The 23,299-nt window shown below is 49.5% G+C and overlaps 1 protein-coding gene across 1 annotated transcript; it reads right to left on the bottom strand.

Annotated features, from left to right (window-relative positions):
* Positions 1-300: 300 nt before the first annotated feature.
* Positions 301-17,228, bottom strand: LOC144251135 (arylsulfatase L-like). The gene is made up of 10 exons (XM_077794231.1): positions 17,206-17,228; positions 14,933-15,082; positions 14,049-14,170; positions 10,272-10,394; positions 6,908-7,328; positions 5,205-5,341; positions 4,775-4,909; positions 3,774-3,936; positions 1,984-2,111; positions 301-656 (listed from the first exon to the last, which is right to left on the bottom strand). Exons 1-10 carry the CDS (start codon positions 17,226-17,228, stop codon positions 301-303), a joined length of 1,758 nt encoding a protein of 585 aa, XP_077650357.1.
* Positions 17,229-23,299: the final 6,071 nt, after the last annotated feature.

Genomic DNA, 23,299 nt, shown 5'->3' with positions numbered 1-23,299 from the left:
TGTCCCTCGGGGCTTTCCCCCTCTGCACCTGAAGTCTGTGCAATTTGGAAGCACCTTCTGTTTGCAGAGTGGCCTCCTCTGGGCTGGACCGGGGTCCTCTGTCCCAGCCTCTAATTGCAGGAGGTCCTGGGCTCTTTGCTGGGAGCCCAGAGTGGCCCCTGAGGGTGCGTTTCATTCAGTGTGCATTGTGCATAGTGACTTCATGTCGATGTGCGGAGTCACTGGTGACCACCCAACGGATGCCTGAGGTCAGTGTGAAGAGCTGTTTGGACCAGGCTCCGGCTCTTTCCACGTAGATGGTCACTGCCCTTGGTCCTCTGTGTCGCACCAGCACAGGGGGAAGGGGCCGCAGCAGGGCTGCAGCCACGGCCGCCACAGGTTGTTCAGGGTGCCCAGCTGCTGGCGAACAGTGCCCAGTGACCGCTGATGCTCCTCCACGGCCTGCCGGACTCTGCCCACCACTTGGTGGAACCGGGGCTCGGAGTCGGGCGTGAGGACGTGAGACTCAGAGGGGTCTCTGGAGAGGTCAAAGAGCAAAGGCGGGTCGTGCTGGACCACTCCTTCCCCGATGCAGGGGCAGACCACTTTCCCGTAGCAGGCTCCAGCACCCTCTGGCTGGAAGATGGGCGTCATAAAGTGCACCTTCCACAGGGTTGCTCCTGGTGGAGGGGCGAGAATCACAGAGAGATGACGTCAGGACAACAGCAGGACTCACCCACGTGTCCATCAAGAGGTGAATAGCACCAGGTGAGGGGGCCCATGCCTGTGATCCCAGTGGCTCGGGAGGCTGAGGCAGAAGGATCGAGAGTTCAAAGCCAGCCTCAGCCAAAGCGAAGCCCTAAGCAACTAAGTGAGACCCTGTCTCTAAATAAAATACAAACCAGGGCTGGAGACATCGCCCAGGGGTTGAATGCCCCTGGGCTCTATCCATAGTTACCCCTCTCTCCCAAAAAAGACCCGAATAGATATGATTTAATGCAGCCACTCTGTGGAATATTACACAGCCCTGAAAAAGAAGGAACCTCTGACATTGGCTATACCATATGTGAACCTGGAAAACACTATGCTCAGGAAAAGAAGGCTGATGCAGAGCCTGTGCAGGACTTTTTGTATGAAATGTGCAGAAATGAGCAAATCCACAGAAACAAACAATGGGGAGTCTGAGGAGGAGGAATAAATGCTAAGTAGGAGGGCTCCCTTTAGGGGGTGAGGAAAATGTTCAGGAACCAGATTGGGGTGGTGTTGTACTACACTGAATATATCAACTGCCCCTCATTGAACATTTGAAAACATTCAGTTTTATGATGTGCTTTATTTCAATATATATCTTTTTTAACTGAATTGCTTGCTTTCTTGATGCAAAAGAGTCGGACGTGACTGCATCATGGTCCAGAAAGCAAATCCACAGTAGCAAAGAGACAGGAAGGCAAAGGGATAGAGAGGCAAAGACAAATGTGGGGGGCAGAAAACAAGTATCGCTAAATGGGACAATTACCTGATTATGAAATTCTGAGACCTGGATTGATATTATTATTATTATTATTGTTGTTGTTCTTGTTATTATTATTATTTAGTCCTGGCAATTGAACTCAGGGGTGCCTTACCACTGAGCCACATCCCTAGCCCTTTCTTTTTTCTTTTTTTTTTTTGTAAATTTTGAGTCAGATTCTAACTAAGAGGCTGAGGCTGGCCTTTACCTTTCGGTCCTCCTGCCTCAGCCTCCTGAGTGGCTGGGATTATAGGGGTGCACCCCTGCACCTGGTCAAGCACTGGATTTTAAAAAAAGAAGAATCAGTTCTGCTGCTGGCAAGTGGGTGAGGCAGAGAGGGTGAACATGGCCATGCGGAGGGGACAGTGAAAATGGGGTCAAGTGTCACTGAGTAAAAGTGACCTCAGGAGCAATCATGCACTGTCTAGAGCCACCAGAAGCCTCGTCACAGGGTGTTGGGTGTCTGTGTCTGTAAGGGACCTCGTTGTACTCACGGTCCTGGTCCCGTTGTTGCCACCGGGCTGCGTGCAGAAACCTCTGGCAGTAATGGAGCAGGAACTCGTGGTCCGAGTGCTGAGCGGTCCCCAGGAGCAAGGGCAGCAGGTCCCGGCCGTCAATCACTCTGCAGGGAGCACAGGACACTCAGCACCAGGGGGCGCCAAGGGGCCCTGCTGAGCGTATCCCAGGAGAGGAAGGAGAGTTGTGCAGGTGTGGAAGGGCTGGGGGGCCTGGGGGGCCCAGAAGCCTGGGGACATCGCCTTGGATACCATGTAACCAGCTTGTGGGTTTGACTGGCATCACTTTTAGATACAGTGTAACCAGCTCGCTTGTTTTGATGGGTGGCACCTTTGGATACAATGTAACCCGCTCACCTGGTTGCATTTGGCGACCCCCAACTTGCCTTGGAGGGGGAAAACTAAGCCAAGCCTCTCTATTTTACACGCCATCGACCTTGAGCCCCGTAGAACATGCCGTGTCCTTAAACAAGGCCGGGCAGCCCTGGCTCTCGGGGATGGTCACAGGGAGTGGCATCTCCTTATCTGTCCGCCCTGTCCTCTTCTCTTTGCAAATACAGCTCATCCGACCGCGCCCGCCCTGTTCTGTGTGGGAGGAGGTCAGCTTCGGGTACCAGGGACCTTGTCTGCAGGCTTGTGCCACCAAAGGCTGCGTCTACCTCTTCTGATTGGCAGTCACAGCTTTGCATAGTGCACTGCCCATCACTGTCCTGCAATGGGGACCGAGCGCAGGACCCCCCTGGACCCCAGTCCTGCAATCGGAGGACACTCATTTAAATGGTGTAGTATTTGCTAATAACCCATGTCCACGCTCCTACATACTTTAAATCAAATGCAAATGCCTCAGAATGCTGAATACGGTGCGAATGCTGTCTAAATAGTTATTCAGGACAGATGCAATTTTACTTTTTTTTTTTTTTTTTTTAATTTGGTTTCAGAGATGGAACACAGGGTGCTTAACCACGGAGCCACAACCACAGGCCTATTTATTTATTTATTTTCGAGGCAGGGTCTCATTGATTTGCTAGAGCCTTGCTAAGTTGCTGAGGCTGGCCTCCAGTTTGTGATCCTCCTGCCTCAGCCTCCTGAGCCACTGGGATTACAGGCATGCACCACTGTGCCCAGCAATGCCAGTACTTTAATAATAATAATAATAAGGCTAATGGGGTTGTTAAAAGAAAACATCATGAAGCCTTTAAAATTGTTGTCCACACAGTTTCCTGATAAATATGAGAAGTAGATTTCTAGTGTGTATATGAGAATGTCTGAACATAATTAAATGGTACAGCTTTGATTCATGTTTTCATATATATCATGAATGGATCTGAAATGTGAGCTGTATGAATACATGTGCTAGGTGTCTCTCGTGTATAAATTAGATTCTGCTGCAGTATATTAAAATTCATGGACATGTGATTCAATTGCATGAGATATATGCATAAATTCGGGTATATACTTATACAGCTCTTGCCATTGGATGTGTCATGGGAGATATGCAAATACATGATAGGGTATATATTTGAGTATATAAATCTGAGTCTATCAATTGGACGATGTATACTGCATTGCACATAACACCGTGATTAAACTGCATGAGGTAGTCGCATATATTCAGATATAGCTGTGAGTACACATATATACCTCCACACACACACACACAGGGATATCTCATGCAATTGCTTGTGCAACTTGAGATCTGCAAATCCATCTCCCCACACACGTATTTTCTGTCCACAAAGTGGAACTGCTTTCTTTGGTCCCTTCTCTACCTGTCCTGGGGCACCTGGCCGCCCCCCAGCTGGACCACGGTGGGGAACACGTCCATCAGGCTGGTGGGCTCCTGGATCACTCGACCGGCAGGTAGCACCCCAGGCCACCGGAAGATCCCGGGGACACGGATGCCCCCTTCCCAGCCGCCCATGCCTTTGCCTCCTGTGAAGAGAAAATGATGTAGTATGAGATCAGCAGGCGTTGACCCAGGTGACTCCGAGTGGATGCAGGAGGGAGCTACCTCTGTCTGCTCAGGTGCGTTCAAATTGGCAGAAGGGGGAAGACAGAAGCAAAGGGTTTGGAAAGGGCCACGTCACGGACCCTCCAGGGGACACAGATGGAACATTGGCAGAGATGGAAACAGGATGCATTCAAGGTGGTGGGCACCTGGCATCGAACACAATGAGGCTGCCAGGTGCCCACCACCTTGAATGCATCCCTCCTAAAATCTGAACCTGGCACCCTTGGTGTGGACCATCCACTGGAGGGCAGATCATTTCTATAAAAAGGAACCAAGCCCTGGCATATCGTGCCACAGGATCAACTTGGAAAACATGGTTCTTCAATCAAAGAAGCCCGACACCAAGGCCACACCACGGGGAACCTTCTATCTGGAGCAGGAAGAGATGGAGGGAGAGAAGAGGAGTTGGTGATTGGGGAGGCGGGGCACCCACAGATCAAGGAATGACTGCTAAAAGCACAGGGATTTTTTTTTTCCTAAGACAATGAAAATATTTTGAAATTCTACAGTGCTAATGGCTGCAGAGCTCTGTCAATATCCCCAAAACCACGTGTGCAAAAAAATTAAAAAATAAAAAAAAAAATGTGAGCATGGCAATTAGAGTTTCTACAGTGTTTTGAGCTGGAAAGAAATTCAAGTCCATATGCACCCGTGTTTGCAAATTTGGGGGGTCAGGTGGTGCCTTTTCAATGCCAGGGTTGGGAAGGGCTGGGGAGAGGCCACTGGCCAGAGCGGATTGGGGCCCTTTGTGAGCCTCACCCTTGTAGACTCCATTCCAGCCTCCATATTGGTTGGTTCCCAGGCGAGACTCCAAGCATCCCCCGTGGTCCGAGGTGAAGTGGACGAGGGTCCGATCGGCCAGACCTTCCTGGTCTAACGTGTCAAGGATGTGTCCTGCAGAGGGCACAGCGTGGGGGCTGCTGGCCACAGAGTCGCGCCCAGAGCCAGCTCCTGGGTGTGCGGTCTCATGCATTTTTTGAAAAAGCTGCTCAAGTCAGTGTGTCGTGTCCGTGTCTAACGGGAGCCCGCGGGGGCATGATGGGGACAGCCTGGGCATTGGTGATCTGGGGCATTATCCCGGCTCCCAGTGGCATGGGTCCCAGGGCCTCTCTGGGGCATGGTTTGGTCTACATGCAGGACCAGGGCGTGGCCATCTCTCCCCGGGGCTTCTCCGGGGCAGGACACTCACCCACCATCCAATCCATCTCCTCCACGTTGTCCCCGTATAACCCGTGACGACTCCTCCCTAGGAAGCCTTTGGTGGTGACCAGAGGAACATGGACGTGCAGAAAGGAGACGAAGAGGAGGAAAGGCCCGTGCTTATTCCTAACAGTGAATGAGAGGCGAGGAGGAGTGTCCTTGCTATTGTGACAAATTCCATACTGAAGGCCAGGGGACCCTGAATGCGGGTCTAACCTGCCGCCTGTCTCTGCTTTTGTCCCCACAAAACTGCTCTTGGGCAGGAGGAGGATCTCATGTTTAAGAATCTTAAAGGGTAGGGCATGGTGACACATGCCTGTAACCACAGCAACTGGGGAGGTTGAGGCAGGAGGACTGCAAGATGGAGGACAGCCTCAGCAACTTTGTGACGCCCTGAGCAATTCAGCAAGACCCTGTCTCAAAATAGTCAATCAATCAATCAATCAATAGAGCTGGGGGACTAGGGTTCAGTGGCGAAGGACCTCTGGGTTCAATCCCTAGTACAAAATAAAATAAAATAAATAAAATAAAATAAAATAAATAAATTAAAATAAAATAAAATAGATAAAATAAAATAAATAAAATAAAATAAATAAATAAAATAAAATAAAATAAATAAAATAAATAAAATAAAATAAAAATAAAATAATAAAATAAAGTAAATAAAATAAAATAAAATAAATAAAAATAAAATAATAAAATAGTATAAAATAAAATAAAATAAAATAAATAAAATAAACTTATGCCTTTATCTAGTGATAATTTTGCCTTTTAAACTACACTTAAAAGTCCACATCACACTTTTCTATCTGAATGCTGTAAGTTTCAAACTCTACATACTTAACAGTCCAGGAATAAAGGACGGCACACTGCCATCTGTCTGCACAAGCATTTTGCTAAGTTATTCAGAAGCTGCCTCTGCTTATAAACGTGGGTTATAGAAGAAGCGATATTGTACATGAAATTCTCTTTATAAACGCTGTCAGGTCATGAATTCTTTCTCCTTTTTGTTGATGCAGTATAATTATACACAATGGTGGGTTTTGTTGTTACATATTTGTACATGCACACAAGCTAACAGTAGAATTTGGTTAATATGAAATCAGCTATATAATGAATATTTACGATAGGAAATAATTCTAACAGTAGAATTTGGTTAATATGAAATCAGCTATATAATGAATATTTACGATAGGAAGTAATCATGAAAAATGAGGCGTGCCACATTCATGTTTATGGCAGGCCAATTCACAAAACCCAAGATACTGAATCAATTGAGGTGTCCACCCATGGATGAATGGAGAAAGAAAATATGGTGAATATATGCAGTGGAGTATTACATAGCTAGGAAGAAGCATGACTTTGCAGGTAAATGGATGGAACTGGAGAGCATCAGGCTAAGTGAATCAGCCAGACCTATAAAATCAAGGGTCAAATGTTCTCTGTGCTATGCAGAAGCCAGATTAAAAATAAGGGGGAAGAAAAAGAAAAGAAGATGGAATATGATCCAAATAGAAGAGAGATCCATGGAGTGGAGGAAGGGCCCTGAGGGCGAGGGAGGAGGATGGGGTTAGAATGCATCCAACCCCTCACTTTATTGTGTACATCCATGAACAGACACACGTGCCAGAAGCAGGTGCTGGACATGGCACATGGTCGGGGGCTGGGAGGGCGCGGCCCCCCGGGGCTCACCTTTGCAGGAAGGAGGAGACTTCGTGCAGCAGGAGGGGCGTGGCCCTGTCCAAGTCCAGGGGCTGCTGGGTGACAGTGTGGTTCCTCATCAGGAAGCAGTCCGCGTGCACGATCAGGTGGCCCACGAAGCGCGCGGCCGTGAGCAGGACAGCAGCCGCCAGGGCGGCCCCGAGGGCGGGCAGCCAGGAGCTGGTGAGCCGGGTGAGGCGGGCCGCCGCCAGCGTGAGCGAGCCCACGGCCAGGACCTGGACCCAGAGGCCCAGGCTGCGCTCCAGGCCCGCGCGCTTCTCCGACAGCTCCCAGCGCGCGCAGTCGGCCATCATGGAGAAGGGCATCCCCAGGAAGCTGTCGAACCCGTGGGCCTGCGGGTGGTGGCAGTGATCGCGGGGAGACTCACAGTTCAGCCCCAGGTGCCATTTTCCTGGGGGAGGAGAGGCAAACAGTAGGCATCACATATATCATGGTTTGGGTCTGCCGTGTCGCCCCAAATCTCCCTGCACTGCAGCCTCGGACCCCAAGGCAGCAATGGCACAGGTGAGCTTTAGGGACGCAGTGGGTCTAGGTCAGCTCTGGCCTCCTGGAGGGATTCATCCACTGAAAGATAGAAGACAGTCACACAGGCCCTGGGAGGGGGCTCCAGGAGACGCTGATGGGAGGAGGTTGGTGGGAGCACACACCATGTCCCTGGCCCCTTTCTGTCTTGCCCTCGGCTCTCCATCTGCCATGAACTGAGCTGCTTTCCTAGACCAAGCCCTTCGGCCATGATGTTCTGCCTCACCCCAACCCAGAGCCACGGAGACGGAGACGTGGGGCACAGATGGAGGAACTAGGACACTGGAGACACGCCCTTGGGGTCTCTATCTTGTCCTTGGCTCCTCTCTCTCTCTCCCTCTCTCTATGCCTCTCTGCTCCCTGGTGCCCTGTCCTGAGCTGCTCTCCTCCTCCAGGCCCTGCCGCCATCTTGTTCTGCTCCCCTTGGGCCAGAGCCATGGAGTCGGCCACCAGAGACTGGACCTCTGAATCCATGAGCCCCACATAGACTTCTCTTCTTCTAAAAGCTCATGTGTGTGACACTATAAGAACCTTCAGATGTGAAATGATTGGGATAGGAGAGGCGTAACCCTCTAGTGGATTAATCCACTTGAATGGACTCACTGGGCGGTGGCTGCAGCAGGTGGGGTGTGGCTGGAGGAGGGGGTCCCTAGGATTTGCCTTTGGGGTCTCTGTCCTGTCCCTGGTGAGCAGAGCTCTCTCTGCTCCCTGGTGCCCGGTCCTGAGCTGCTCTCCTCCTCCAGGCCCTGCCGCCATTTTGTTCTGCCTCCCTTTGGGCCAGAGCCATGGAGTCGGCCCACCAGGGACTGAACCTCTGAATCCATGAGCCCCTAAGTAGACTTCTCTTCTTCTAAAAGCTCATGTGTGAGACACTACAAGAACCTTCAGAGGTGAGATGACTGGGATAGGAGAGGTGTAACCTGCTCAGTGGATTAATCCATTTGGTGGACTCACTGGGTGGTGACTGCAGCAGGTGGAGTGGGGCTGGAGGAGGGGGTCCCTGGGCTGTGCCTTGGGGGTCTCTGTCCTGTCCCTGGTGAGCAGAGCTCTCTCTGCTCCCTGGTGCCCTGTCCTGAGCTGCTCTCCTCCTCCAGGCCCTGCCGCCATCTTGTTCTGCTCCCTTTGGGCCAGAGCCATGGAGTCAGCCACCAGGGACTGAGCCTTGGAAAACATGAGCCCCAAGTAAACCTTTCTTTCTTTAAATTGTTGTTTCCTGCATATTTTGCACAGAAAGGCGGCTACAACAGCATGCTCGCTCTACTCGAGCTCTCTCCCAGGAGCTGGGGGAGTGTAGGCTGTGACACCAATGACCACACCACCTGACCTTATCCTTGTGGGAACAAGGGCCCCGAGAGGAAGCATTTCCCTGAGTATTAATTTCTCGTGAGAGGTGTGACAGATTGCCATAAATCAGCTTGCTTAAACCAACAGGGGGTGGTTCTCTGTCACATCTGGACAATCCTCTCAGGATCCTCTACAGGCTGGGTTTCCACATAAGGTCCCACAGCAGCCCTTGATCGTCTATTGGCATTCCTGCTGTCCATCAATCATGGACAGAAAATGTTAGGGGGGAAATTTGCATCTTCTCTGAGCACAGGCAAATTGTTTTCCTTGGTACTCAACAAACAATAGAGCCTAGCAACAAATCGGGTAGCACCGACATTGTTTTGGGTATTTTAAGTCCTATGAAGGTGATTTAAAGTCGACAGGGGGATGTGTCCACGTTCTATGCCAACACTGTACCATGTTATATAAAGGCGTGGAACCTCCAAACATTTGGGTATCTAGGGGTTCCTGTAGCATTTAGCTCCTGATATCCTTGGGAACCTTGTTCAGTAATTGCTGATAAAAAAAAAAATATTACTACAGAGTTGGACACCGTGGCGCATGCCTATAATCCCAGCAGCCTGGGAGGCTGAGGCAGGAGGATTGTGAGTTCAAAGCCAGCCTCAGCCAAAGTGAGGCCGTAAGCAACTGAGCGAGACCCTGTCTCTAAATAAAATACAAAATACGGCTGGGGATGAGGCTCCGTGGTTGAGTGTCCCTGGGTTCAATCCATGCTACCAAAAAAAAAAAAGTTATCACTACAAGTCAGGATCGTGGCCATGTGGTCCCCTTTCCCTTCTCCCTGTCTGTTGTCTTGAAGTTTCACTTACTTACTTTTTGTTCAATATCTAATGTGGTTTCTTGGGATATAGAAAAACACGTGTTTGTCATGGAAGCACAGAGCGAGGTAAGTTATATGCAAACATTTGGTCAATGAGCATCTAGTTTATGTTGTTTTGATATTTATTTTTTTTGTGTGTGTGATGGGGGTATCGGTATGTTCCCTAGGATGGCCTCCAACTTCTGGCCTCAAATGATCCTCCTGCCTCTGCCTCTGGAGTAGCTGGGACTACCACCATGCCTGGCCATATGACTATTATTTTTGAATGTGTTGACTTTTAATTTTGTACCAGGGATTTAACCCAGGGGTGCTCTATCACTGTGCACCCTCCCCATCCCTTTATATATTATTTTTTTTTTAAAAATTTTTGAGACAGGGTCTTGCTAAGTTGCTGAGGCTGGCCTCCAATATGCAATCCTCCTGCCTCAGCCTCCCAAGTTGCTGATTATAAGTGTGTGCCACCACACCTGACCCGTTGACATTTGTTGAATAACTCGTGGCCCCTGTGCATCCTGGGAGACCACATCATTTCTGTCATCTGGGAAATTACCTGGGACCTCACTGGTTGCCTTTCCAAACATTTGGAGTTCAATAGACCCTTCAAAGAAAAGTAGTGAGCTCCAGAGTTGAAAGAAAGGTACCTACCTATTAGTCCAGTGGCGTAGCCTTGGTCTCTCAATATTTTTGCAAAAGTTATCTCATTGGTGGGCAGGCCCCCGGCTGCTGCTGTCCACTGGAGAACACGGAAAGCATTGCTGGAAACCATGCCTTCGACCAGCCAACAAAAAGAAATCAGTTACTATTATGTATTTGCTTTGAGTTGATGATGATGATGTTCACTCTTTTAAATTCCGAATATTCTGTAGAACTCTCCATTATTGAAAATGACATTGAAAAGTTCCTTCCTGAAAAGACCTGCCTCACAGAACCACGTATTTGGCAGGGAAGGTCATAATGAAATGTCAATGCTGGAGAGAAGGTGTCTGGTCTTGTGCAAGTTAGGTCACTAAAGGGAAAAAAAAAAAAAGAATCTAATGGAAAAGGAATGAGAATTTAAAATGCACTTTGATTTCTCCAAATTCTTGCTATCACCAAAGAGTTTTCACAGTTATCTGTGAAATGATGTGCAGAGCTTCTAGGTACGCTAATGGATGGTTATCACTCCAGAGAGTGCATAGGGAGTTGGCCTGGTGTGGATTTGGGAATGATTGAAAGATTCATTGCGTCAAGTATGGTAGTGCACACATGTAATCCCAGTGGCTTGGGAGGCTGAGGCAGGAGGATAGCAAGTTGGAGGCCAGCCTCAGCCACTTAGCGAGGAACTAAGCAACTTAGCAAGACCCTGTCTCGAAATAAAAAAAAAAAAATAGAAAGGGCTGGGAATGTGGCTCAGTGGTTAAATGCCCCTGGGTTCAATCCCTGGTATCAAAAATAAGTAAATAAACGAAAGAAGATTTCCTGGATAGTTCTAATATACTGGCAAACCACTGAGCTCTTGACTTCAACACAGGTGTGTATGTGTGGGGAGGTGCTGGGTATTGCACCCACGGTTGCTCTACCATGAGCCACAGTCCTAACCCTTTTTTAAATTTTGAGTGTCTTGCTAAATTGCTGAGGCTGACCTCAAATTTGCAGTCCTCCTGCCTCAGCCTCCTGAATTGCTGGAATTTCAGGAGTGCATCCTCCTACCCAGCTATGCAGAGGGAAAGGAAGGTTTTCTTGCTGTTTAGGTGTAGCAGGGCCACCAGATCAGGGGATGAGTACCACTGAAAGTAGAGTTTGTGACCATTTGCGAGAAGAGGGGATATGCCAGGCCATGGGGTACCATCAGGGAGGCACTGGGGTAGGTCAGGAGGCAGAGGGAGTGAGGAAGAAATTTAAGGAGATGCCTCCATTTTAAAATTTTTATTTTAAATGGAAAGAAATAAGCAAGGCAGAGCAAGACGTTTTCAAATCTGCCAGCGTTAATAATTTTGGTCTGCTCTGGGCTACAGGGGCTGCTCACTGCCCCAATTTCCTGGTTGCAGAACCTGGGGTGAGGGGAGCAGGGGATATTCACCCAGAGGACATGGGCAGAGGATCTGAAGGATCCACATGGAGAACAAGCTCACATGCACATTGCTGTTATCTCTAGGAACCGGCCAGCACCCAGAGGGTCAGCTCCCCGAGGGCCAGCGAGGGCCATGATATCAAAGCATCAAAATGCAAAAAATAAAGATACATGTTGAATGCATGCTTAATACTGCAGCCCAGAGAGAGATGGACGGATGGATGCAGAGACAGGTGACAAGTGGGGACATGATACAGATGATAGATCCAGTTGCTTCTTTTTCCTGGGAAATCCTTAACTAGTCCTGGGTGAGAATCTCCCCTGGAGTCTGGGGCAGATTCTTCAGCCTCAGGGTCCAAGAGCAGAGAAACGGTGAGGACAATACACAGAGTGCTGAATTTTTGATCTACTTCCTACCCAACTCCCTTGCAAATGGCAGATTTTAAGCTAAACAATAACATATATATCATGCCCCCAAATAATCTATAAGACATGAAGGGCCCCTGAGCTGATTGAGAAATCCCTGCCTTGGAAAGAGAAAAAATATCTTGCCAAAGGACATCCCCCCACGGACCACAGAAAACAAAGACCATTCTCTTTCCATTAAGAGGGCAAAAATTTAAGAACGAGTTTCAGAAACACATTCATATTTTTGCTCTGATTAAGCATATTTGTTTAGTTCTTTTTTTTTTTTTTTTTTTTTTTTTTGCACCTTGCCTAATGTATACCTGAGGTCTGTGATAGGAGGCTCAGCAAATGGCCTCCTGCCTACTTTTGTACCCCCAGCCAGTGAGAAATGGATTGGTGCTGCTGTGGTTTGGATTGGGTGCGTCCCCCCAATAAGCTGTGTGTGGAAGGCCTGGTTCCCAGGGGATGGTCTATGAGGACGTTAGGGAGCCTTTAAGAGGTGGGGTCTAGTGGGTGGAAGTGACGTCATGGAGGCGTGGCCTGGAAGGGGCGAGTGGAGCTCCACCCCTCCCTCTGCTTCAAGGATCCTCCATGTTCTCACCCCAGGACCACAGCCAAGGAGCCAAGGCCCAGGAGCAGGGCCCTTCCACACCTTGAGCCCCACAGAGACATCTGGATCTCAATGAGCTTATTTCTGTCACAAAGCTGACTCATCCAGGGCCTTTGCAGATAATTGGGAAAAAGTAGAGAAGATTTCATAACCTGTTGCTTCAGTTGGTTCTTTTCACTACTGTGGGAGGGAGAAAAAAAAAAAAAAAAGACCTGACAAGAACAAATTTAGAGGAGGAAAAGTTGAATTTGGTTCATGGCATCCGAGGTCCAGTCCCTGGTTGGCCAACTCCATGGCTCTGGCCCAAGGGGAGCAGAACAAGATGGCGGCAGGGCCTGGAGGAGGAGAGCAGCTCAGGACAGGGCACCAGGGAGCAGAGAGAGCTCTGCTCACCAGGGACAGGACAGAGACCCCCAAGGCACAGCCCAGGGACCCCCTCCTCCAGCCACACCCCACCTGCTGCAGCCACCACCCAGTGAGTCCATCCAAGTGGATTAATCCACTATTAGTCTACACCCAGTGAGTCCATCCAAGTGGATTAATCCACTATGAGTCTACACCTCTCACAACCCAATCATTTCACAATATGGTGGCAGGGCCTGGAGGAGGAGAGCAGCTCAGGACAGGGCACCAGGAGCAGAGAGAGCTCTGCTCACCAGGGACAGGAGAGAGACTCCAAAGGCACAGCCCAGGGACCCCCTCCTCCAGCCACCCCCCACCTGCTGCAGTCACCACCCAGTGAGTCCATCCAAGTGGATTAATCCACTATTAGGTTACACCAGGAAGCAGAGAGAGCTCTGCTCACCAGGGACAGGACAGAGACCCCAAAGGCACAGCCCAGGGACTCCCTCCTCCAGCCACACCCCACCTGCTGCAGCCACCACACAGTGAGTCCATCCAAGTGGATTAATCCACTGATCAGGTCACACCTCTCCTCCTCTAACCATATCACCTCTGAACTGTCTTGCGTTGCTTCACCCATGAACTTTTGGGGCACAAAATGCAACACATGTGGATAAAGTTTTATTAGGACAGGGCCACAACCATTTTTGAGTGCACTGTCCATAGAGGACTTCAAAAATGCCATTGAGCAGCTGTACCCAAGACTGTGTGGCTTACAAAAATGAAAATATTCGCTCCCTTGCCTGCTACAGAAAATGTTATGTTCGTACAGTGAAATCCCAGCCTGGGTCACCTTGTTCCCCGAGGGGCTAGCGCACCAGGGCTGGCTGCAGTGTCCTGGCAGAACTCTGTGCGCTGGGACCCCTCTTTCCCTGTCTGGGTGTCATTGAGAGAGGGCTGCGGGTGGCCATGCTCCTGTTCCTCCCCCGGTGGGTTTCACAGTAGGACTGACCTGAGCGAATGGGGTATCTGCCCGTCAGGAAAGCAGCCCTGCTCGGGGTGCACACGGACGCCGCGGCGATGTGCTGGGTCAGGACCACCCCGTCTTCTGCAAGCCGGTCGATGTTTGGAGTCCTGCCGAGAGAAAAAAATAATAGTGCTGTGTTCTGCTGTGTTCTCCGAAGAAACCCAGATTTTCATCAGCGTAGGGTAAGCTGCTGGTCATCAGTGGGTGCATCAAGATGTGCTCGAGAATGATCCAGAACCTGAAATGTCCCCAGGACCTTCAAAGAAACAGCATCTTGATGAATTATGGTGGACCCCGTGTCCACCAGGCGCTCCTAGTCCTGACAGACAGACAGATGGGCAGTTCAGAAGCGGGAGGCTGCTTCTCACTGGGCGGTCAGGGACTGCATGGGCAGGTCCAAGGTCACGGACACCCGTGAGGGGACCGGGCCAGGCACACCCAGCAGGGCCCGCAGATTCAGCTCCATGCTGGGTCTCAGGGGACATTAGAAGAATTGAGATCAGTCCTGAGTGGGTGGGCTTGGCTGGATGGAAGAGGGGCTGGGAGTGAGGGGCAGTTCAGCATGGCTTTGGGCTCACAAGCAATAAAACTCATTTCCAAGACACCCTCCATCTGTAGTGGGTGGGTTAACGGATGCTCGGAGTGGGGGGTGTAATTGCTATACTGCCAGCTCTGTCTCTCCCGGGTGCCCTCCACCACCAGGAAGCAACAGGAGAACTGAGCCCACCCTGAGGAGGAGCGGTCACCTGCTCTTGGATGACCCTGCCTCCCGATCCGGGGGCGGCAGGACCCTCGATTCCTATAGGAATCACCAGATCTAGGACCTGCTCTTTCCTCTGGTCCCCAAGAACCCATTTCCCATTCCTTGCCTTAGGGTCTTGTTGCCATAGCAGCCGAGGTCTCCAATGCCAAGGTCATCCGCCATCATCAGTAGGATGTTGGGCCTCGAGTCAGCCACATCCCTGCAGGCGGACGGCGTCCCTCCCAGCCACAGACCCAGGGCCACGGCCAGACAGCTCCTGAAACACAGGCTACACAAGCACGCTCAGCCCTGTAGCACGCGCCGACGGTCAGACGCTTGCAGGGGGACACGGTGTCAGTGTTTAAGGGTTTGATGGGCTTAGGGTTTAGCTTTGAACCTATGCCCCAGGCCTTTGATTTTTTTTTTTTCATTTAAAATTGCTCATGCAGTTGATGGTCCTATTTGGACTTTCAAAGTAATTTTGGAGGCTCTAGAGTGTTGTTGAATGGTTATGGCAATAGCAACTTAAAAAGCCGTATTTAAGCTTCCTTAAAATGTATGGATCTGTTTCCAAGAACAGCTACTGCACCCTCCTGTTCTCCAACTGGCTTTTCTTCCTCTTCCTTCTCTCTCTCTCTCCTCTCTCTCTCTCTCTCTCTCTCTCAGTGGGGGGGGGGGTGAATGTTACCAGGGATTGAACTCAGGGTCCCTCAACCAATGAGCCCTGTCCCCAGCCCTATTTTGTATTTTATTTAGAAACAGGGTCTCACTGAGTTGCTTACGGCCTCTCTTTGTCTGAGGCTGGCTTTGAACCAGCGATCCTCCTGCCTCAGCCTCCTCAGCCAATGGGATGACAGGTGTGTGCCACCGCGCCTGACTCTTGTCCTTCTTTCTTAAATGGCAAAACTGTGTTGGACTTGTGTGTGTGGGGTACCTTGCTACAAGTTGGAACACTGAGTAGACACAAGCTCTGGGCAGTGGCCAGTCCCGGTGAAGCCAGAAATAGATAGACAGAGTACATAGGTAAATCGAGTCAGGAGGCCAATTTTTGAGTGAGTCTGGAAAGTTGAAGACTGTCCCCTGAGGGTTACTGTTTACTCTAAAACTACCCTAGTGTCAACCTTAGTAGGACCACTTGTGAATTAGCTAGTGGCTTTCATCAAGGACAGGGTAAACACAGTTCAGATGATGGTTCTGTATACCCACCATCAAGCCCTAGACCCAGAAGAAGATGTAGGGCCTGCCCATATAGACCCTATATAGACCCCCAACTGAGGCAAGTTTCCAGACAAAGGGGGGAGTGAGAAATTGATGTGGCTCCATTTTTGAGAAACCGGCTTCTACCTCATGACCCTTGTCCTTGGACAAACCCACAGAGCACTCCTAGGCACATACCCACCCTGCTGAGCTGTTTGTCTGCAAATAACAGAGATCTATGGTGCCAGGTGTCCCTGACTCAGTCAGGCTAGGTGGGGACCCACAGCCACCCCCTAGCAGCCACCAATCAGCATGAGACAGGGAAATACCTGGGATGCCAGATGACCCCCCAGTAGTTTATGGTGGTTGATAACATGTTGGGAAACCATGTAGTTCAGCATGTGCACCCCTCATAGCCTAAACCAATCAGTTCAAAGGAATCCCCCTCTTGTACTAACCAATCACCCCTACCCAACTTGTTCCCGCCAGTGAATGTGCTAATCATGTTTTAGAGTTGTTGTTTGCTTTTCCCGTGGTGTGTGAGGATTTGCTGTGTGATGTTGTGATGCATAGAGTATCCCCCCAAAAAAACCTATCAAATCTCACTGGACAAAGGACCGGGACTCACTCCCTGGGACCACTGTATAGGGAACGGTTGTGAGTCCAGGCTCGAACTTGCAATAAAGATTCTTAAGTGATTGCATCGGATTCAGCTCCTGGAGGTCTCTTGGGGTCCCAGGAATCTGGCATCACATCGGGAAGCTGGTAACGTGAAGCCAGGAAGAAGAGGAAAACCCTGAATCTTTTATCCCACGATACTGTGATGCGCAGGTGGGCTTTGGAAGTGACGGAGGTCCCGGTCCGGAGAGATAGTAAAGCAACAGGTCCCCTCCGTAGTGTGGCAGAGCAGAGATCACCCTGAGTCTCCAAGGAGGTTTGCCATTGGGGCTGCGGAGAGCCAGGCACCTGGCCATCGGATGCCCTTGGTGCTTCCCACCAGGTTTGGGACTGATCTCTCCTGAGGCTGACTGGAACTCTCCCAAGGTACGGGAGCTTGGAGCCCTCAGACTGATCCTGATCCCCATGCCCGGGGCTCCAAGGTCTCCTGGGTTCCTCACAGAGGCCCCTTGCTTATCTGTGGATTTGGGGAGAGCCCGGAGGAAATGCAGGCAGGGGCCCGGGGACCACACTGTCCTGTCTTACCATGAATATCCCATCCGCCGCATGGTCTCACTCCTGTCGTGTTTCCTGTAGAGAAACGAAGGGGTTTAGGAGAACTGGGCAGCAGGAAGCACATCTTTCCTAGAGGTGAAAGATCGGGATGGAGCTACGTGGAGAAGCTTGGCTCTCACGATATCAGCTCCAGAAGAACCTTAAAACCATGGCAAACTCTCATAAGGCGATGCTCCGGCACGGGGTCTAGACACACTGGCACGCGCTATCAAAAAGGTGGACAAGCCCAACGTGGTGGTGAACGGCTGTCATCTCTGCAACGTAGGAGGCTGAGGCTGGAGGATGCGAAGTCAGAGGCCAGCCTCGGCCACTTAGTAAGATCCTAAGCAAGTTAGCGAGACCCTGTCTGAAAATTTAAAAAGTAAAATACAAAGGGCTGAGGATGCGGCTCAGTGGTGAAGCACTCCTGGGTTCGATCCTCATTAGCAAGAAGTGTCTTTGTGGCTCCAGAGAAGGAGCATTTGGGGCTTTGCAATGCAGATAGTTTCTGTTGCAATCAGCCCATTTGCCTGCGGTAGGGAGAATGTGGGAGTAGAAAATTCAAGAATAAATGGACACTCCTGTCAGCAAAACCTTGCTGAGCAAGAGAGAGAGAGAGCTGGGCTTGCTCACTGAGCCCTGGCAGCGCTGGAAGAGTGAGTTTGCCGTTCTCTCCACTCTTCTGTTCTCTGCACGCACCACCATTTGCTTATCTGCCCGCCTGCTGCAGGACAGGAGTGCTTACACCTGTGAGCCACACTATGCTTTTATGAGACCTAGTATCTGTGCAATGCAGAGGGACACGTATCCCACAAACCAGGTGGGTCCTGACAAGACAGTGTGCCCCTTGGGTGTGCAACGCTCTGAAATCCTGAGCTTTCCTTCCTGATCATGACGCAACCATTGGCCAGAGACCAGATGTTCTCTGGTCACCAGGCTCGGTGCATTTTGTCGACACGTTTCCCAGCACACGGGGATGAGGGTTTTTGACTGTCCCCAAGGGGTCTTGAGCTGACAGACCAGAGCACCTGACCCAGGAGCTCTGCTTCCAAGTCCTGTCTCCCTGTCTGAAGCTTCCTCTCCATTTCTCTTAAATTGTGCACAGATGCACGAGGGACCCATTAGCTCAGAGCGTTGGGTGTCTCACAGGCATCGGGGACAGCAGAGCTGGCCGTGTCTGCCACAGGGAAAGAGCTTGGTGTTGACTTGTGGGCTCTGGGCTTTGGGACCTGGGGAGGAAGCAGGGTGATGTGCGGAGCGAGGTGACATGCTGAGTGGGGTGACATCTGGATGTTTACCTCTGCATGGGCAATGGCGTGATCTGGACAAATGCCCTTTTTTAAAAAAAAAAGATCAAGTTTGCAGCAATGTGGGGACCAGTCAGAGCAAGGTGGGACCCGGAGCTCAGAAATGAACCAGGAGAGAATCCACCAAGGTCACACCAGCAGGTCCACAGACCTGGGAGGGGAGAGGAAGCAGGTTGAGGGGGGACTCTTTCAATTCCCCTCACCTGAATGCCAAAGAGCTACAGGGTGAGCATCCTTTGTCCAAAAGGCTTGGGACTGGAACTGGTTCAGATTGCAGATTTTTTTTTTTTTTAATTTTGGAGTATTTGCATTTGAAGACATCTTGGGGACCCAAGTCTAAACATGAGATCATTTGTCTCATGCACGCCATGAACCCAGCCCCATGGTAAGTGTTGGACTACTTGGGGTCTGCATTGCCTTGAGGTCTGGTGGGGAATTGCCTATGGCCGAAGTCCTGCCCATGCTGAGGTTGGTATGAGGGATGCTCAACTAGTGTGTGCATTCAGGGGACAAAAGCAGATTCCTGCAAAAGACAATGGACATTAGGGACAAAGAAGAATGCTAATTATACATGAAGTTATTAAAGAAGCCAGAAGCAGCGCACAGTGTGTGGCTTTAGGTTAGATGCCAAGACCACCAGAAAACCAAGCAGGCGGTGAGGAGATGTATCTGTGGGGGAGTGAGGAGTGAGATTTGGGGTCTTTTTTTTCGGGACAGCAAGATCTTCAACAGAAAGGCATTATTATGGCAGTGTGAAATGAGTATTGCCACACTATTTATTGCACACGCAAAAAATGCTGTTGGAGATTTCCAGTTGGAATGTGCTGGTATAGTGCATGTGTACATTTTCTTTATAGTACTGGGGATTAAATCCAGGGGTGCTTAACCACTGGGGCACATCGCCAGCCGTTTTCATTTTTTATTTTGAGACAAGGTCTTGATGAGATGCTTTGGGCCTCACCAAGTTGCTGAGGTCAGCCTCAAATCTTTGATCCTCCTGCCTCAGCCTCCAGAGTTGCTGGGATTGCAGGTGTGCACCCCACCATTTTATTAAATACACAAATTTAATGAAAGAAGGAGGGAGGGAGAGGAAATGAACATCTCTCTGATAACCCCCCTCACAGGTTAAATGAAACAAATAGAAATAGTTCTGGTAGTAAAAGGGCTAAATTAAAAAGTCCTCAGCTACTTTGATAAAGGAAAAGATGTCTTAAAAAGACTGAATTGTACCACCTCCAATGATATTTTATCTGTAGAAGAAAATGTCCCAGGTGTCGCCTAGGATCTATTATCTAGAAAACACAGGTATGAGCCAGGTGCGGTGGTGCACGCCTGTCATCCCAGCAGCTCTGGAGGCTGAGGCAGGAGGATCGTGAATTCAAAGCCAGCCTCCGCCAAAGTGAGGCTCTCAGCAACTCAGTGAGACCCTATCTGTAAATAAAACGCAAAAGAGGACTGGGGTTGGGGTTCTGTGGTTGAGGGCCCCTGAGTTTAATTCTTAGCACCAAAAAAAAAAAAAAAAAAAAAAAAAGAAAGAAAGAAAGTTAATGTAGGTAGGTTATAAGGTTTGGGATCTTTTCTCTTAACCGGAAGATTTTCACCAGAAATGCAATAGTTATTCTTGATGGTGTACTGATTTCTGTGTTACTAAGGAAATGCATTTTTTTTTTTTTTGCAGTGCTGGGGACAGAACCCAGGATCCCCTGCATGCTAGGCAAGCACTCGGCACTGCGCTGCACCCCCAGGCCCAGGAATCAACTGAAAACCCTGCACCAGAGAGAAACAGACCCACTGAGAATCGTAATAGGCTCAGTTTTGTTTTTCCTCATGCAGGTTGGCAGTCTGCCGATGCCTGGGAAACTGTGATTTTTTTAGGGGAAAAAAACATAGTGCACAGTTAAGCACAAAGACAACAACTAACACCAAGCCGTTGGAAGCTTCTGGAAGTCTTGCTGGCTCAGAATGGTTTGTGCCTGGGGGGTGGGGGGCAGGGGCTGTTCCTGGCTTCTTTCCCCTGCACCTGGAGAATGCTCCTCCTGTGGATTCGGGGAGGAGGAGCTGCAGGCTTTGCAGGAGCTTCATTTTGGAGACAGAGGTGCCGCGGAGAGTGTGGTTTGTCCGTGGAGATTTGAAGAGCTGCTAACCTCTTTCTTAGGAGACTGAATGGTCTACCGAGTGATATGGAGTTTCCTGCTCGCTGGGCATTTGACTGGGGACAGAGAAGGGGCCTGGGCAGGGAGGTAGAGTCAACACAGAAGGTTCAAGAACAAGCACAAAATGTTTGGACCCCCATGTTTGCCCCCTGAGCTCCTTAATCAAGTGACCAGAGTTTCCCTCCCCAAGGAAGCGAGAGTGAAGGCAGAATGTGTGTAAGATGCTTTGAGCTGCGACTCAGCCACGTCACCCTTGGTCTTCCACCTCCAGTGGAGACAAGAACCTGCACTGAGAGAGAGCTAGGCTGTCACTGATATCCCACCATGGGGACCTCAAAGTCTCCAAGCCATCATTGGGTACTATAGGTACTCAGGGGCACTGGACCCCTGAGCCCCGTCCCCGGCCCTATTTTGTATCTTATTTAGAGACAGGGTCTCCCTGAGTCGCTTAGGGCCTCGCTTTGGCGGAGGCTGGCCTCCAATCACAATCCTGCCTCAGCCTCCTGAGCTGCTGGGATGACAGGCATGGGCACCGCCCCCAGCCAGGCTTAAGTTTCTAAACTCCTGCCTTTGCTATCACAAGAGGCCTTTCTGCCAAGAACACCAGCATACGCAGACAATGTGGATTTTTAAAAATATTTTTAGGTGCAGATGGACACGACATAATGCCTTTATTTTTATGCGGTGTTGAGAACCGAACCCGGGTCCCGCCTTAGCTAGGCGAGCGCTCCGTCGCTGAGCCAGAATCCCAGCCCGACAATGTGGATTTAAAAGATGTTCAGAAAGACTGGGAAGGCGCTGGATACTTTACAAATTCAACCCTTAACATTGTTGCAAATTCCTCTGGGGAACTGGCCCCTACAAAGCTCCCACACACAACCATGTTTTAATTGGCACATAGTAATGTGGGTACTAGGTGCTAATTCAGTACGTGGCTGTGATGCGGAAGGTCACAGTGGAGTAATGAGCATCTCCTTCAGCAGCTCTGATGATTATGATTTCTTTGGGGCTGTTCCCATGCACAGAGCTTGCAGGATAAGTCCCCCTATTGAGTCTGTGAGCGCTGAATGGATGTAAAAGTTCAACAAATGCCGGCAGCTCTAGTATTTATAAATCCTGTGGGCATGCCGGATACAGTGGCACCGGCCTCTAATCCAGAGGCTTGAGAGGCTGAGGCAGGGGGATGACAAATTGGAGGCCACCCTCAGCAACTTATCAAGGCCCTCAGTTACTTAGTGAGACCCTGTCTCTACATTTAAAAAAAAAATAGCTGATGAGATGGTAAAGAAAATGTAACTCTATATACACAGAGGAATATTACTCAGTCCTAAAGAAGAATGCAATGATGGCATCTGCTGATAAGTGGATGGAGCTGGAGACTATCAGGCGGAGTAAAATAGGCCAATTTCCCAAACACCAAAGGCTGAATGTTTTCTCTGATATGTCGATGCTAATTCATAATAAAGGGGAGACTGGGGAAGAATAGAGGTACTTTGGATTAGGCAGAGGGGAGGGAAGGGAGGGGAGGGGTATGGGGTGGGAAGAATGAATGGGACCTTATGACCCTGTGTGCATATATGACCACAGGACCAGGGTGATTCTACACCATGTACAACCCGAAAAATAAGAAGTTGTGCTCGATTTATGTAGGATGTGTCCAAGTGCATTTTAGTGTCATGGAGAACTAATCAGAACAAATTAAAAAAAAATATATATATATATATATATATTTAAGAGAGAGAGAGGTTTTTTTTTTTTTTAATATTTTATTTTTTAGTTCTTGGCGGACACAACATCTTTGTTGGTATGTGGTGCTGAGGACGAACCCCGGCCACACGCATGCCAGGCGAGCGCGCTACTGCTTGAGCCCCATCCCCAGCCCTTAAAAAAAATTAAATAAATAAATAAATAAGGGCTGGGGGATGTGGCTCAGTGGTTAAGCACCCCCTGGGTTCAATCACTGCTACCAAAATAAATAAATAAATCAATAAATAAAACCACCAAACACTATGTCCTTAAACTAGACTACACTTATGATTTTTTTCTTCAATAATACATTAAACCGAGTTCACGGCAACTTTCTCACTTCATCAACTTGCATTTTTTCTCTTTTTAACTTTGGATTCTTTTGTAAGGATGCTTGGTTAGAATACAAACGGCGTGGTTAAAAAAATGGAACTTTTGAATGTTATTTATGACCTGGAGGGACACCTATGGGATCCTGTCACTTTCCAGTGCACAGCTGTGAGTCTGCATTCCTACACGTTTTGCAGGCAGCTTCTCTTACATCAAGTGGCTATGACAGGCGTTACAAAGTCGGTTTTTATTCTTTATCAAATAGACGCTTGTGTGTGTGTGTGTGTGTGTGTGTGTGTGTGTTTTCTTTTTCTTGCAGGAAGATGTACCAAGGGCCTCTGCCCACGCCTCTGGAGGACAGTCTGGCTGTGCTGGTTTTACTCGGCTCCTTGCATTGGAGACCAGAGACAAAGCTCAAGCCTTGGCTGGAGAGTGAGTCCAGATAAAAAGCGACTTGACTCTGTCAGCTAAAGGCCTGCTCCTGCCCGGGACACGTTTGCATCTCAGCCCCTGGGAGGCAGCCCTCCCCTCCACGCTGGCCGCTGGCCA

Source organism: Urocitellus parryii, chromosome Y (assembly GCF_045843805.1).
Source record: "Urocitellus parryii isolate mUroPar1 chromosome Y, mUroPar1.hap1, whole genome shotgun sequence".
Taxonomy (NCBI): Eukaryota; Metazoa; Chordata; class Mammalia; order Rodentia; family Sciuridae; genus Urocitellus; species Urocitellus parryii.
The sequence above is the reverse complement of the archived record's forward strand: the minus strand, read 5'-3'. Positions and strand labels throughout refer to the sequence as shown.

What these genes read in the sequence shown, in the direction of transcription:
- LOC144251135 (XM_077794231.1), bottom strand. Translation starts at nt 17,228, where the DNA reads ATGCGGCGGATGGGATATTCATG. An exon ending in CGGCGGATGGGATATTCATG is followed by an intron (nt 15,083 to 17,205) that starts GTAAGACAGGAC and finishes CCTGTGTTTCAG; the next exon opens with GAGCTGTCTGGCCGTGGCCC. An exon ending in CTGGAATGGAGTCTACAAGG is followed by an intron (nt 3,937 to 4,774) that starts GTGAGGCTCACA and finishes TTCTCTTCACAG; the next exon opens with GAGGCAAAGGCATGGGCGGC.